At 49.0% G+C, this 15,854-nt stretch overlaps 2 protein-coding genes across 5 annotated transcripts; one reads left to right on the top strand and one right to left on the bottom strand.

The window, feature by feature from the left end:
• Window positions 1-2,668: 2,668 nt before the first annotated feature.
• On the bottom strand, window positions 2,669-10,011 carry RILPL2 (Rab interacting lysosomal protein like 2). The gene is made up of 4 exons (XM_048822236.2): window positions 9,397-10,011; window positions 8,159-8,310; window positions 4,611-4,721; window positions 2,669-2,989 (listed from the first exon to the last, which is right to left on the bottom strand). The coding sequence occupies exons 1-4, from the start codon at window positions 9,733-9,735 to the stop codon at window positions 2,959-2,961; spliced, it is 633 nt and encodes a 210-aa protein (XP_048678193.1). The 5' UTR covers window positions 9,736-10,011; the 3' UTR covers window positions 2,669-2,958.
• A 33-nt stretch (window positions 10,012-10,044) lies between these two features.
• SNRNP35 (small nuclear ribonucleoprotein U11/U12 subunit 35) lies at window positions 10,045-15,324 on the top strand. 4 transcript variants are annotated; one of them, XM_048822227.2, is made up of 2 exons: window positions 10,045-10,061; window positions 13,110-15,324. In XM_048822227.2, the coding sequence occupies exon 2, from the start codon at window positions 13,113-13,115 to the stop codon at window positions 13,920-13,922; it is 810 nt and encodes a 269-aa protein (XP_048678184.1). In that variant the 5' UTR covers window positions 10,045-10,061; window positions 13,110-13,112; the 3' UTR covers window positions 13,923-15,324. The 4 variants fall into 4 exon arrangements, with proteins under 4 accessions (XP_048678184.1, XP_074976136.1, XP_048678181.1 ...); XM_075120035.1 differs by lacking the exon at window positions 10,045-10,061 and adding an exon at window positions 11,655-11,756; XM_048822224.2 differs by lacking the exon at window positions 10,045-10,061 and adding an exon at window positions 11,848-12,087.
• The last annotated feature ends 530 nt before the right edge of the window (window positions 15,325-15,854 follow it).

Genomic DNA, 15,854 nt, shown 5'->3' with positions numbered 1-15,854 from the left:
GGCAATGACAAGGCTTTGGTGTCAACATTCCATTGAAATGAATGGAAGAGCTAACATCTTTGAGCTGCGGTTTCAGGCTCAAGGCAGATATTCTTGTATCGGCTCCTTTAACTGTAAGGACTAGATGGACGTGGTGGTGGTGAACTGGTCAGTTTGCCAGATGCAGGTTATTGGAGGCTTTGAGACTGTCCATAGACTGAGGAACTCATCTACTTCTTACATGGGCTGATTGCAACCACTTACTCTATTCTGAATGCTGCATTGTCTCCCTGTTCCTTACAGGCTCCACTTCAGATGGTCTGGAGTTCATCTTTAATGGTCCAGACCTCTCTCTGAGGGGCTGCCCTTTCATTTAACTCAGTGGGGATAACTACTTTCCTCAGGAATGCTGGAGCTGTCAGTTTTCTCATAGCTATCCCTCCTGTGCAGTGCTAGCCTATAAGAAACTCAGAACCTGAGTAGATCTTACCACCTCTCCTCCCTCCCACCCCCTCACCCAAATTGCTTTCCTAATAGCAGCATGCCTCAGTACTGAATTAGAAATATTCATGAACACTCCCTCCCAGTAACAGGAAGGCGTGGTGGAGTACACAGACCTTTGCGGGAGAGTTATGCTTTAATTTTGTTAGCACCAACTGCTGATGTGATGGCTGCGTTCCAAAAATAAATAGTCTAATTCTGTTTGTATGTGTTGGCCCAATAGACTCTTTCATACTTGATAGAATGACTCTCAGACCCAGGAGGGTTATACAAGAAGCATCCCCAATGTTGGAGTGTAATAATGTTTTGAAGATGGCAAGCCCTGTGTTCCAGTTCTCTGCAATGGATGGATATAGACAAATCTTTCCAAGTTAGGCATCTTTGATATTGTTTTACTAACATTCCATTGCTTGTGAACACATTTGAAAATGACACTGCTGGTTTTTCTACCTTCTGAGCAGCCATATTACCAGGCATGCTTTGTTACTAAGTATAGATATGCAGTATCATCAACTGACCTATATTCTGTCTACTGCTAGTATATAAAAGGGAATCAAAGGAGATCTTAGAATTCACTTCCCTTTTGAAAGGCAATAAGATTATATTCTTGAGTCTTTTAATTTTTTCTACTGTTTACAAGTCTAATCAGCCTCGTATCTAATGCTGTTAAAATAACTGTCTTTCTAGATGTAGATGATAGCACAAACCTCAGATACTAATTATCTCCCCTACACCTACCTTCCATCTGTTTGACCTAAATTCATTTAGTAGTGGATTGCAGCTAAATAATTAACATTACTGTCTCTTATCTGTTCTGTATATGCAGCTCATTTAATGTATGCTTTTTTTACTCTGATTATTTTCGCAGAACTAGAATTCTCAATTTGTAGTGTTTTTCTTCCCATTCAGTACCTATGAGGAGTCAGTGTAGAATGTGCTATAGCTCAAGAATATATTTATTGTCTCTGAAAGGTTTCACTACTAACTGAAGTTCTATATATCCACTGAGCAGGATGAACGCATGTAGTAACAGTGTTAATACTCTGCTACAACTTGCTTTACTTTTGACCTGAAGGATCACCCATAGCCATGAGAGTTCTATATCCATGGTCTAGCCCAAGGGTGGGCAAACTACAGCCCAGGGGCCACATCCGGCCCTCCAGACATTTTAATTCAGCCCTTGAGCTCCTGCTGGGAAGTGGGGTCCGGGGCTTGCCGCACTCTGGTGCTCCAGCGGTGGAGCGCGGTCGGGGTCTTGCTCTACTCCACAGGGCTCCCAGAAGCAGCAGCATGTCCCCTCTACAGCTCCTACATATAGGGGCAGCCAGGGGGCTCCACATGCTGCCCCTGCCCCAAGTGCTGCCTCTGCAGTCCCATTAGTTGGGAACCACAGCCAATGGGAGTTACAGGATTGGCACCTACAGACAGGGCAGTGCACAGAACCACCTGGCTGCACTTCTGGGTAGGAGCCGGAGGGAGGACATGCTGCTGTTTCTGGGAGTTGCTTGAGGTAAGCACTGCCTGGAGCCTGCCCCCCAACCCTTCCTGTGCCCCAACTCCCTTCCCCAGCCCTGACCCCCTCCAAACCCCTCAGTCCCAGCCTGGAACCCCCAAACCCTCAGCCCCACCCCAGAGCCTGCATCCCCAGCTGGAGCCCTCCTGCCCCCTAACCCCCAATTTTGTGAGCATTCATGGCCCACCATACGAGTTTCCATAATCATAGGTGGCCCTCAGGCCAAAAAGTTTGCCCACCCCTAATCTAGCCAATGCTTGGCTTGTGTGTCTACCGCTAAAGGTGTCAGTTACTCCCAATTATAGTAGCCTCAGTGGTAGGCATTAGGCTGCTGAACAGAGGACATCAAACTAATTTAATACAAACTACAAGACAGCCACTATCTGGGCAACTTCCAGTTTGCTTCAGCTTCTGGGTTGCTTTAAGAGATAGACATTTCTGGTGTCAGATCACTGACAACAAAACCCACACTAAATTTAAATGCAAACATTTTTCAGTCTTGGTAATTAGTTTTATGAATACTTTTGCAGACAGTGTAACTAGCAAAATATCAGCAAGATCATTCTAGCCTTTGAAAATCCCCTAGCCCAGACAGTGAGATGTGAGTGGAAAAATTAATATTCTTTCTTCCGTAGGCTACATTTTGGTATGGTTCTTCGAAAGACTGAAAATAGCTATATAGAAAAGGTTTATTCCACACTCCATCTGCTTGGATATGTCTAGAGGAAATATGCCATTCTTTACAAGAGGAGAAATTAACACTTACATCGTAATACAAACATTGTAAGAAATGTTATTTTATAAAGCAAAATCTTAAAGTAGTATACAAATACATGTTGTTCTTGAGATGTGGCCTGTTCTCTACAGTGAAACTGCTGCTTTTCCTTCAAATGCTTCTTCTCTTAATTCCTTTTCAAGGGCTTTATATGCTGCAACTTTCTGAGCAGAAGTGGCTAAATTCTCAGTTATATTCGTTTTCCATATTTAAAAGAGAACCTGGAGCAAAAAGGGGAGGGGGGAAGTGTCTTACAAAAAGGAAAAGCTACAACCACCAGCTGAGCCTGTTCTGCTTGCACACTGGGCTGCTCTCAGGAGCCATAAGCGCAGGGCTTGAGCACGCTCCCGCTGCATACAGCTACTTGAATCCCATCACAAACAAACCTTGGTGGATAGTCAGTAAACAACACAATGTGGAGATTCTTAGTGTACTCACAGGGGAGGCAATGGCCTTCTACAGGGTAGGACAGCTTAATGATTAGCTCTGAAAGGCTGGAAATTCTTGGACCAAGAAGGCTAACTCCAAGACAATAAATAAATGCCATGCAATTTCATGTGTCCCTGGGGCTGAGCCCTTAATTGAAAGCTTGTTTGTGTAGCAAGGATGATCTGGCCTCATAGGGTGCTTTTCATAGGCACGGGGCAAAATCACTCCTCCCTTTGCTGTTGTGCTAGTATGTGAAGCAAGCAGTGCTGTCCAGGGGATAGATTATGGGGCTGGTATGTAGGAGAACTGGGTTCTCTCCCTGTCTCTGCTGCTGACATGCTGTGACCTCAGGCAAGTCACTTCATCCGTGCCTCAGTTTCCCCTCACTCAAATTCTGATGCCCACCTTTATAAAGCACTTTGAGTTCTACACCTCAAAGGTACCATAGTTTACTGTTATTTTGATGCAGTGTTTCAGGGGTGCTGCACTGATATAGTTTATAAAGTGGTCTAAAACGTAAGTACCTCTAGGAATATGAAACTGAGAACTGAAAGCTGGGCCATGCATTTGACCTGGGCCCGTTCTTAAGAAACCCTTTCCTCATACAGGCACTGCTACTAGTTAGAGATTGTGCCCGATACCTTTTAGTTAACATTGTTTACACAAAGCATCATCCTGTCTGGGTCTAATTCAGACTATCCCTGTCATGAGATTAACTCACATAAAAGTTAACTAAAGCAGCTATTATTTTTACCAGTTTATCAGAGAGGAGCTATGCACAGCTGCAGTTTGAACCAGTCAGCCTCAGACATCAAAGCAGAAGCATTCGCAGTTGAGCTACAAGATCATTGTCACTATTTCTAATGCTCGTGTCATCTTTCCAGGCTTCCTGTCACTAATATCATTGCAATACATGTTACAAAAAGAGTTAACTGTCCTTGTTATCAATGGAAGGTATTGTCTTTCAGTAGTTTGGAAACACTACAATGTAAGAATCTGGGTTTTACTGTAGCCCCTTGATCCCTTACTGTGCTAGGTGGGGTACAAATACACAGTAAAAGACAGTTCCTGCACTGAAAACGAGACAAGAGGTGGGAAAGGAAGTAGAAGCACAGAAAGGTGAAGTGATTTACCCAAGATCCAAAAGCACATCAGTAGCAGAGCTGGGAATAGAACCCACGTTGCTGAACTCCCCAGGCAGGTCACTATTCACCAGCCCACGCTGCATCTTGGTGGTAGACTCCTGATGCTACCAAATTCTGGTTGGCTTCAGGAGGTTTGCCGGCTTCAGGATTCCAGTAACAGCCCTAACTTTTTATAACGAGGAAGGGGGGCGTTTGTGAGGGGAGAACAAGTATCCAGTCAAGTCAGCCCACCACTATAAAGTGCTTCAAGAGAAGTGACAATACTTACAGACGCTTTATGATTGTTTTCTCTTCGTTAGACTTGCTTGAGCCAGAAGGTCTGCAGACAGTGGATTCCTTTTCCATTGGCCCAGCCTGGTCCTCCCTCTGTGAAATGCCACTAGCAAAGGAGGGAGATGGGAATTTTTTTAAATCTGTGCTACACTTCTCCCCCGCCACACCCCCATTGTGCATACTGAACCCTTTCTTCATTCTGGCACCATGTGCCATCTGAGCAGATGATGTCCATATACCCTGCTAACGTCACTGTCACGTTTGCTGGGTGTGGTGTCTTTGCACCTTTCCTTTGTGGGTAGGAATGTTGTACCAGTTGTAGTTTGTGAAAAAATGCTACCAGGAACTGTTCTGTGCTGGTCTGGAAAGCGAGGGTTTGCACAATGCAGCCACTATGATATCTATGAATGCAGACAGCGATTCAGAAAGCTCTTAACTTGTGCACAAGTCCCACTGAAGTCAAGTGGTGTGTAAATGGTTTCCTGAATAGGAGCTCTAATTTCTCTGGACACAGCTAATCTGGACTAATGCTAATAGTGAATCACTCTTATTTTAATTGTGCACAGTAATTTAGCTTAGATGTAGTGCAGGCATAGCCGTGCCAGTCCCAGGATATTAGAGAGAGAAAGTGGGTGAGGTAATATCTTCTATTGGAACAACTTCTGTTGGCTGCATCATGGTTCCCTATCCCATTAATGGGTTAATGGTGAGAGAGACAAGTTTTCGAGCCAGACGGAGCTCTTTTCCAGCCTTGAAGATGAGCTCAGTGTGGCTTGAAAACTTATCTCTTGCACCAACAGAAGTTGGTCCAATAACAGATGTTACCTCACACACCTCGTCTCTCTAATTTAGCTTAGAATATTTTTATAAGAACCCCATTGATAATTGTTAGAAGCTTAAATAGCTACAGATGGAGTGTTATGTAACGATTTAATACTCAGTGAGAACTGATTTTAATCCTGTGTTGCATTTGTAAAGCACCTTCCATCCAAAGATCTCAAAGCACTAAATTCCAAGCTTGGTTACATTGGTGCAGATCCAGGGTATCTCCAGCACAGTCGCTCAGATTTACACAGGTGTAACAGCAGATTCTGGCCTGAGTCAGTGAAGGTCCACAAGACCCCTGTGAGGTAAATAAGTGTCACCTTCCCTGTGCCACTTCCCTACACAGGAAATGTCCACTGGTTACAGCCTTAAGGGATATAGCTGCACCAGTGCAAACCCCGACTATAAACAGGCAAAGCTAGAATTTGAACCAAGGCTATTTCCCCTCCTTGGGACTGGGATAAGCTTCACCAGTGCAAGCCATGACTACAAGCTTTGCTGGCCTGTATTAGGGCTTTGTATGGCCAGGCAGAGGGTGCTTAGGACTACACCTTCACAGCCATCACCACTGCACTGACCTAGCCTGACTCTGCTTATCTTGAGATCTAAGGGGAATCAAAGCCCACAATATGCAGATAAGCAGTGCTGTTCAACGTGGGCATTGAACCATACTCCTTCAAAAACACCTGAGACAAACTCACGTCTTTAATAATACATTATCCGGCCACTAAAACATTGTCTGTGAATCTTAAATTTAGGACGTGACATTTTGTGCTATCTGCATGCTATATAGCCACATATATAGAAATATATTCATGACATTCTAAAACACAATTTTTATTTCAAAGGTCCCATATTTATACTACTTTGTTTTATATCTGATGCCGTCAATTGAGTTTTTCAGCACCCTGGGCACCTTGTTAGGAGGTTATCATGTAAATCAAATTATTGTTTTTCCTTTGATTTGCTTGGATTGAAATCCAGTACTAGTTGGTAATTAGAGCCTCACAGCTCATGATCCACTTATGAATTAAACATTCACATCGTTAATTTGTAACTTGGATTCCAATGAGCTGTGTTAGGCAATTGGAGAGTCAAGGACCAACTGAACCATTAATGGGTGACTGAGCTAACTTAGTACAGCCTGTCCGCTGAGCTGGGGGAGTGGATCCTTAACTGCATTGTTGGCAAAACTGCTGTTTGAGTGGGCAGGTTTGAAACTAGCTTCTCAGCTATAGCTTGCATTATGCATGCCTGTTATAGAAGTGTACTCAGGGTGGATTTATTATTATTTGTATTATGGTATCACATGGGGACCTCAACTGAGATCAGGGCCCCATTGTGCCAGACACTTTGCAAGGAGAGTAAAAATCAGTCCCTATCCCAAACAGCTTATGGTTTAATTAGTCAAGCCAGACAAAGAGTGGGAGGTGAAAACAGAACCAAAGAGGTGATGTGATTTGCCCAAAATCACACAATAGATCAGTGGCAGTGCCAGGAACAGAACCCAGGTCATCTAAATCAGGGCCCATCCTAGACCAAATGGTGCCCCAGGCGAGGAGCATCTTCGGTGGCCCCCCTTTGTTAAACTTTTGAATATCTTATTTTTTATTGCATTTTAGCCCATTTCACGACTTTGCATGATTTGCATGCACGATTTATCCCTGTCATATAAGACAATAAATGTGCATGCTAGGATCTGTAAATCTGTATTTATTCATGCCATATATAAGCAAATATGGAATATCTGAGCCATGTTACTTCAAACATTCTATGTTCCCTTTTGTCACTAACAACAAAAACAGCACCCCGAACCTGGTGCCCCCCATGCCTGGCACTCCAGGAAGTCACCTGGGTCACCTGCCTTGAACTGAATCCTTATCCCTGGGTGAGATTTTTGTTGTATATGCCTTACTCAGTCTTCAGCTGGAGGGTCTCACAAAATATGCATTTTCATCCTGAAGGATGCTAAAGTGCTTTACAGCTATACATACAGCATCACTGAAATGCACACATCTCTGAGATGAAGGGTGGTAAATAAACTCGCATGTATCAGTCTGCACAACAGGAGAAGGGAAATTTTAACTAAGGCAAGCACAGAAACCTCCCTGCTCTGATGACACATGGCATGGGGTACGTAGAGTCCGGTTTTCATTAAAAATGCATGTGTGCAGTTACTATGATTGCATGTGCGAATGAGGTACTTGCACTCACACGTGGCCAGCCAGGCATACCTACACACTGGATTTGTGTGCCCGAATTCCTACTTTGCACACACTGTTGCAGTAACTGCCTGCAGATGTTGATGTGTGCTATTACACGTGTTTGTAACTCACCTAGAGCCGGCAGGACTTCAGTTTTAAGGTTGATTTATATCGAAAATTCCTTTTGAAACCCCCCTCCCTGACCCCTCTCTGCTTGTCTGTTTATCCTTACACCGTAAGCTTTTAGGGGCAGGGATGTCCCTTCTTTGTTATTAATATTATTAATAATAATATTTATTATTGTAGTGCCAAAGGGGGCCAACCAAGAATAAGGCCCATTTTGTGAGGCACTCTATACCCACAGAGAGCCAAAGAGTTACCGTCCTGTATATCTGGGCAGTGCCTAGCACACGGTGGGTGCTACAGCAAACAAATAATAATACTAATCTCCCCTGACATGATCCCCACATAATAAACAGGTGCTCTCTGCTGACTGGATGACCGAGTGATCTACCTCTTATAGCACTGTAGCTCCTCTTGTGTAATAAGAAGTTGTGCTTTCAGCCGGTTACGTTCCTGCAGCACATCTCTCAACTCCTGCAATGTGAACCGCGGACGATTTGGATCTGTGAGATCTATTATCATTTTGTCTGGTCCAAGGCTCAGCTGTAGAACAAAGGGCAACAGTTTAAAAACCAAACAACTGTAAGGACGCAACATGCCCAGATAGCCCCTGAGCAGCTGTCAGGCCGTACCTTAGACAAAGAATCAGGTTTATCAAACAATAGTAATTTCCATGCTTTACAGACTTTACAATCTTGATTTTTCATACCATTTAGGTGCAAAATAATTATTATTTGTATTTCAGTAGCGCCTGTGGGCCCCCTTGTCCCAGGCGCTGTATGCACATAGTAAGACAGTCCCCACCCCAAAGAGTTTACCTCTAAACTTGCAAAGGAAGTGCTATTATCCGCATTGTCACAGACAGGAACCGAGGCCCAGAGAGATTAAGGGACTCGCCTGAGGTTACAGAGATAATTTGAGTAGAGCTCAGAACTAAACCTAGCTTTCCTGAGTCCCAGCCAAGTGCCTAAACCACAAGGTCATTCCTCCTCTGATACACCTAATTTGCACAAACACAAGGATTTCACGTGTGTGCAAATGGCAAATTAGGTGCTTTTGTGAGAGCAGTTGTATGTAAAAGACAGATGTGCAATTGTACATCTACACTACATGAAAATCAGGGCCTGAATGTCTGAACTTCTCTCTTTCAGCATATTGACTCTGTCCAACCAAAACCATGCCCTGGCACATACAGGACATTGGCTCAACAACCTACAATGTTACAGTACAGAGCCGGTCTCTGCTTGGACAGCTGGGCCAGGATCTTCAACAGGGATGAAAAGTCAACTTCTCCAATCGGGCCTGTCCACACAATGGCTTGGATCATGTGAGCAAATGCGTTTTCCAGTGTTTTGTGCTAGAATGGGCTCCCATCAGGCAGGGATTTTTGACGCTGAGAATTCTGCTCGCCTCAAACCGTGCCTACGCTCATGAGGTTGCCAGCAGCAGTTTCTCAACAGAGCTGTAACTCTGTCAACGTGCAAAAGGTGGGCCAAATGGATGGAGATGCTTCGCTGGACATCACTAGTGTTGTTAATAAAACCCCATGCCTCCATATTGTTTCCCAAACTGTATGTTGCACAATAAGCAGATCAGTTCCTGAGGGGTTGCACCTGCCCTTATACCTACCTGCTCTGCATTCCCTGGAGGACCCTCCTTTCTGAGTCCCTCCACCTCCTTTTTGAGATTGTCTCTCTCCATCTTCAGCTCCTCCACTGTCAGGTTACTCTCATTCACCAAAGCCTCCAGCATTTCCAGAATCCTCACTATCTTGAACTGCAACTGGGCGACCCTAGTGGGCACCTCCCCCTGGGGCTCGCTGCTTATTTTCAGGATCTCCCTGCCCACCACGTAGGAAATGTCATAGACATCCTCTGCTGTCAGCTGGAAGGGGCTCTTCTCAAAGGCGTTTTCAGGGCCAAGCTCCTCCTTCTCCTCTCCCTCCCCTGGGTGCTGATGACCCTGCATGGCAAGCCCCAGTGGCCAGTCAAGCTCCTTCACGGGGGAGAGGGCTGGTTTCAGACCAGCTGCTGCAGTTGCCGCCCGCTTCGGCCACCACTCTCAACAACTTCCTTCCTCCTCCTCCGTGAAACTTGTGACCAAGTCCTCTCCTCGGCCTCCAGGGGAAGCTCCTGGGGGCCAATCAGATAACCAGGCTGGGAGGCCGGGGAGGGGCTACAAGGGTTACAATCTAGCCCTGTGGGAAGGGAGGCCGGCCGGGTGACACGGGACAGCTTCCCTTCTAGCTGAAGGGGCCCCTGCTCCCATTCTCAGGCAGCGTCCAGGAGACAGAGGTGGGCGGAGGGTGATAGGCTGGGGGCGCAGACAAAACCACCCCGCAGACTCAGTCTCTGTCGCCAGAGGCAGGGCCGCGGCTGGCATGGGAGTGATCTGTGTTGAAGTAATGGGTGGGGGGCTTTTGCAGGCTGTGAGGGCAGCTGGGCATTGCCCATTGCATTTTGCAGAGAGAACGAGGATGACAAAGCAAGCCCTGGCCAGGGTGGAGCGGCTGCCCCCCCCCCCCCGGTAACGTTTGCAGTTTCCATGGAGATGCCTCCGGAGGGGGAGGGACTCTGAAACACTCCTGGGTAGGGCCAGTTCCCCACCCACGTGCCTCAGGGTGGCGGGGGCCCCTTGTCACAGAACCAGATACTCAGCTCAGCCTAAAGCAGGGGCCAGAGCTGCCCTTGGGATTTAAACGCCCCAGCGCTTAGCTGCTTTGCGTTGTGCACCCTCTCGGGTCAATACAGCTCGATTCGGATTTGAAGGTGGATTCCGCGCTCCGGATCCCTAGCTTGGCGCCAGCTCCGCCCGTGCCACTGCTAAGCCAGGCGGGGATTTGCTGTGCTGCTCGCAAGCCCCGGCAAACCCATCTGCAGCCAGCTTCCCTCCAGCAGGGAGGGCAGCCACGCAAATGCATCTGCAGCCAGCCCCCTCCAGCAAGGGGTCAGATATTGAACTGATAAGAACGGATATAACTTATAAGATAATGTTTGTACTTCATGGTCCAGGAGACACAGCCAAGGTTTTCATTGCAGGGCCAAAAGACCAGAAACGTCAAGACACTTGATCGCAGCCTTTGATAGGCCGAGAGACTACTTATGCTTGACCTTAGCTCTGAGGAACCAAGAAGCGATATGCATCTGCAGCCAGCTTCCCCGCAGCAGGGGGGGGTCAGCAAGGCGAGCCCCCCCGCGGCCAGCTTCCCCGCAGCAGGGGGGGGTCAGCAAGGCGAGCCCCCCCGCGGCCAGCTTCCCCGCAGCAGGGGGGGGTCAGCAAGGCGAGCCCCCCCGCGGCCAGCTTCCCCGCAGCAGGGGGGGGTCAGCAAGGCGAGCCCCCCCGCGGCCAGCTTCCCCGCAGCAGGGGGGGGTCAGCAAGGCGAGCCCCCCCGCGGCCAGCTTCCCCGCAGCAGGGGGGGGTCAGCAAGGCGAGCCCCCCCGCGGCCAGCTTCCCCGCAGCAGGGGGGGGTCAGCAAGGCGAGCCCCCCCGCGGCCAGCTTCCCCGCAGCAGGGGGGGGTCAGCAAGGCGAGCCCCCCCGCGGCCAGCTTCCCCGCAGCAGGGGGGGGTCAGCAAGGCGAGCCCCCCCGCGGCCAGCTTCCCCGCAGCAGGGGGGGGTCAGCAAGGCGAGCCCCCCCGCGGCCAGCTTCCCCGCAGCAGGGGGGGGTCAGCAAGGCGAGCCCCCCCGCGGCCAGCTTCCCCGCAGCAGGGGGGGGTCAGCAAGGCGAGCCCCTCCGCGGCCAGCTTCCCCGCAGCAGGGGGGGTCAGCAAGGCGAGCCCCCCCGCGGCCAGCTTCCCCGCAGCAGGGGGGTCAGCAAGGCGAGCCCCTCCGCGGCCAGCTTCCCCGCAGCAGGGGGGGTCAGCAAGGCGAGCCCCCCCGCGGCCAGCTTCCCCGCAGCAGGGGGGGTCAGCAAGGCGAGCCCCCCCGCGGCCAGCTTCCCCGCAGCAGGGGGGGTCAGCAAGGCGAGCCCCCCCGCAGCCAGCCCGCTCAGGTTAGCGAGGAAAATGCATCTGCAGCCCGTTTCCCTCCACCAGGGGCCGGGGGTAGGAAGGCAAACGCGTCTGCCTTTCTGGAGCGCCACGTTGCGCGGGCTCGGCCCGGCCGGGGCGCGGAACGCGCTGCCCTCGCACGATGCCCGCCCCCGGCCGCGGAGCTGCGCTTTGCGCACGGCGCCCCGCCCCTCCCTGCGCGGGATTTTGCCAAGCGGCGGCTTCTGGGGTTTGCGCGCGCGCGAAGCGGCCCCCGCCGACGGGAAGCCGGGGACCGCGGGCTGCCGCCGGTGGGCGGGGCGGAGAGAAGCGGGCCGCGGCGGGGGAGAGGCGGTGAGTGGGCGGGCGGATACAGGGCCCGGGGACTGGGCCTGGGCCTGGGCCGTGCACCAGGGACGCCTGCAGTAAAGGGGGGGCGGGTAGATTTGTATGTGGCCGCCCCGGCCGGCTGGACAGAGGGGCTGGGTGTGGGCTGCTCGGGGAAGCCGCCCAAGAGCTGGGGATTATGTGCGAGGCCTGCGTTGTGCTGAAGGTGGGGGGAGGGGTGCGTTGACTAATTTCGGGGATCCTCGGCGGGGGGGGGGCGTCCCCCGGGTTCTCGGCAGCGCGTGAGACCCCGAGGGCAAAGCTAGGAAGGCGCCGAGCTGGCTGCTGGGTTGCGCACGCTGCAGCGGGCAGAGGGGGGAAGACTGCAAAGCCCAGCTGGGGGCTGAGATGGGCTGAGAAGCACGTGGCCTGTGGCCGCCACCGAGCGGCCTGTGGGAGGCATCTGGCCTCTTCTTACACGCGCTTAAATACACCCAGTACCAGGCCAAAGGCAGGATATTCCCCTAAAATACATCCAGATAATGCAACGCTTCCTCCCACATCAGGAAGCAAATGCTCCCCACCTCCATAGTGAGCAAATCGCCTTCCCCAGGGGGCTGGAGCTTGAGGGAGTCTAGCTGAAAAAAGGATTCCAGTGGAGTTTGTTTTAATTAATCTTATAAGGGGATTCTTTGTCATTTCTGCAAAGTCTAAGGGGGTTTGCTAGCAAGGATGCAGGATGTCGAGGGTTTTCTGTGCCCCTCGCGGCCTATCCAGGAGGCGTTCTAGCAGACAGATCTGTGCTAAAAACTGAAAACCTCTCTGCATCCAAGTTTTTCTGTCTGTAACATGGGAATCAACCTGCGGTGGAGTGTTGTAAGTTTGTTCGTGTTTGTAAAGTGCTTTTGAGATCCTGGGATGGAAAGTGCTATAGGCAAATGCCAAGTATCCTCATTAACTGTATCTTCCAATTCACCTGTAGTGGTGAACGTTTATACAGAATGTTAGCAGTGACACTGGAGTGTGTTTGATGTTTGTGTTCCCTCTAGAAAATGAACGAGTGGGCGCCCATAGCGAAAGAGTATGACCCTCTCAAAGCAGGGAGCATTGATGGCACAGATGAAGAGCCCCATGACCGTGCCATCTGGAGGGCCATGTTGGCACGGTATGTACCCAATAAGGGGGTTACAGGAGATCCCCACCTCACTCTGTTTGTAGCGAGACTGAATCTACAAACCACAGAGGAGAAGCTGAAGGAAGCCTTTTCCAGGTATGGCGACATTAGGAAGATTCGTCTGGTTAGAGACTTAGTCACAGGTTTTTCCAAGGGCTATGCGTTTATAGAGTACAAAGAGGAACGGGCGCTCTTGAAAGCCCATAGAGATGCCAACAGGCTGGTTATTGACCAGCATGAGATATTTGTGGACTTTGAGCTGGAAAGGACCCTCAAAGGATGGATCCCTCGGAGACTTGGAGGCGGTTTTGGAGGCAAGAAGGAATCCGGGCAGCTGCGGTTTGGAGGGCGGGACAGGCCTTTCCGAAAGCCCATCAATTTGCCAACTATGAAAAGTGACCTTTATGGAGAGGGGCCTGTGGAGAAAAGGGAGAGGAGCTGGTCTCGAGAGGGAGTGAGGGACTGGAGAGCGAGGGACCGAGACCCTGAAAGGAACCGAGAGAAGAGATGGCTGGAAAGGGAGCGATCGTGGGCTTGGGGTGAAAGCAACCGGGAGAGAGAGCGGGATTCCAAAGAGGAAAGGAGCAGAGGAAGAGAGAGGAAGGACAGAGAGAGAAAAGACAGGGAAAGAGACCGGAGCAGGGAGAGGGACCCTAAGAAGCAGAGAGATGACGACAAACATCGGTAGAAGAAAGTGTCTTTGTTACAGATAAGCTGAACACCTGTGTACTGTGGGGAAGTTTACAGCCAGACCCCTCCAAAACCTACTGATTCAAACAACCCTGAACTGTGGTCAGGTTCTAATCGAGGCCTGGGCCTGCCTCCCAAGAAAGCGATGGGAACAGATTCGGTCATTGGGACGCAACCTGTGGCTTTGCTGTGTGCTTCCAGCCTGCAAGGAGCCCTGCTAATTTCCTGGAACTAGATCCTCAGCTGGTGTAAAGTGGGACAGAGCCGCTGTCTTCAGCAGAACTGCCCCAGCCAAGCAGCTGGCCCATTGTCTCTGGTTTATTGTCCTTTAGGTAATTTCTATGGTGGTTTTGCCAGAAAGAGGGGACAATGACTCCTGCAGTAACCTGTACCTGTGTTGAGTTGCGGATCTCTTATTTACAGAGCTTTTGTTCTTTGTCTCATGTATTATGTGGTATCTGCTATTTCTTTGGTTTGATTCCCCACCCCCACCTTGTTAAATGTAAAATGTTCTTTATGTGGAAGCAAATCTTCCTGTGGATGTATTCTAACCATGCAGTGATTTTCTCCTTTCCTTCTGGAGGTCAGGACTGTAGCAGGATTCCTTAACATGGTTCAAACCATTCTATATAGGCAAGGCCAACATCGGTTATAAACGGGACAGAGCCCCAGTTCTGTTATGACATGATCCCCCTTACCCAGTAGTTTACCTCTATAGATGGACCCTTATACTGCCTTACATTCAGCGTAGCCCTCCCCCACTCACTCAGCTTGGAGCTGAGAGAGCTGCAGCTGGGATTGGTATCACAGTCCCAGCCCTCCAGAGACTGACAGGAGTCCTACAGGAAAAAGAGGAGAGCCAGAACTGGGCATTCACAGCAAAAGTTTTTTTTTTAATTATTATTTATTGTGAATGTTGAAATGTCATGTAGTTTTAACCTAAAGATGAACTGATTAGACAGAGAAGTCAGATAACTGGAAGACCCTTCCTGGACAATTATTTACAGCAAAGCAGTTCAAACAAGAAAATGCAGCTTGGGGAGAGAGAGAGAGAGAGAGAAACAAGTTTAGTCAATGTTAGAAGGCAGATCTTAAGACAGCCAGTTATTTTATTTGTTGCTCTTCAGATGTTTTCTTTACGCAAAGTCTCACTCTTGTGTTTTATAGAGCGGGGTGGAGGGGTAGCAGGATCTGGGAAGTAAAAGCATTGGAAAGCACAGAGTATTTCATTTACTGCATCTGATGGTATCTGGTTCTATGTAGTTCCATTTCTAAGAACGTTAAGGAACCAGTAATCACTGTTTGCTCTGGTTTCTCTATTATACTATGCTGTAGGGAGACCCAATGGAATGTACAAGTTGTGTGTACCTATGGAAATAAAAAGGAAATGTTTAAAAAAATTTTAAGCACACCATACTTGTTAGCATTCTGTAAGGAATACCAGACTTACAGATGTGCCTGCATTCCCACCTAATTCAGTGAGATGTAAAATGAAATGTGTGCCCAGGCTTCTTGGCTATTCAGAGAACGGCTTGTTTGTATATGAGAGAGCTCAGTCCCTAAATATTTCCTATATATGCCATGTGCTCACGTGACATACTAATGAAGTCACCTATTGAAGAAATATCTATAAAATCATCATCTTTGGCTTTTGCAAATGTTTCACACAATTTAAAAAAGATAGGAAATGATTCAGCTGCTTGAGAGATATAGGGATAGACATGATGTTTAGAAATAGTGTTTTTGACTGGTGTTGGGTGCAATGGGGAAACATGCCTTAGGAAATCTTTTCATGGAGAGCTGCTTCCCTCCTTCATTCAGTCCTTCCCTTTAATTAGCAGAACTTGTATGTTCTAGACATAGAGATACATGAGGGTGGATTGCAGATCACGTGACTTCTCAGGTTAATTTCCAGCAGCTGTTGTGGCTA

The sequence above is a fragment of the Caretta caretta genome, chromosome 15, assembly GCF_965140235.1.
Source record: "Caretta caretta isolate rCarCar2 chromosome 15, rCarCar1.hap1, whole genome shotgun sequence".
Lineage (NCBI taxonomy): Eukaryota > Metazoa > Chordata > Testudines > Cheloniidae > Caretta > Caretta caretta.
The sequence above is the reverse complement of the archived record's forward strand: the minus strand, read 5'-3'. Positions and strand labels throughout refer to the sequence as shown.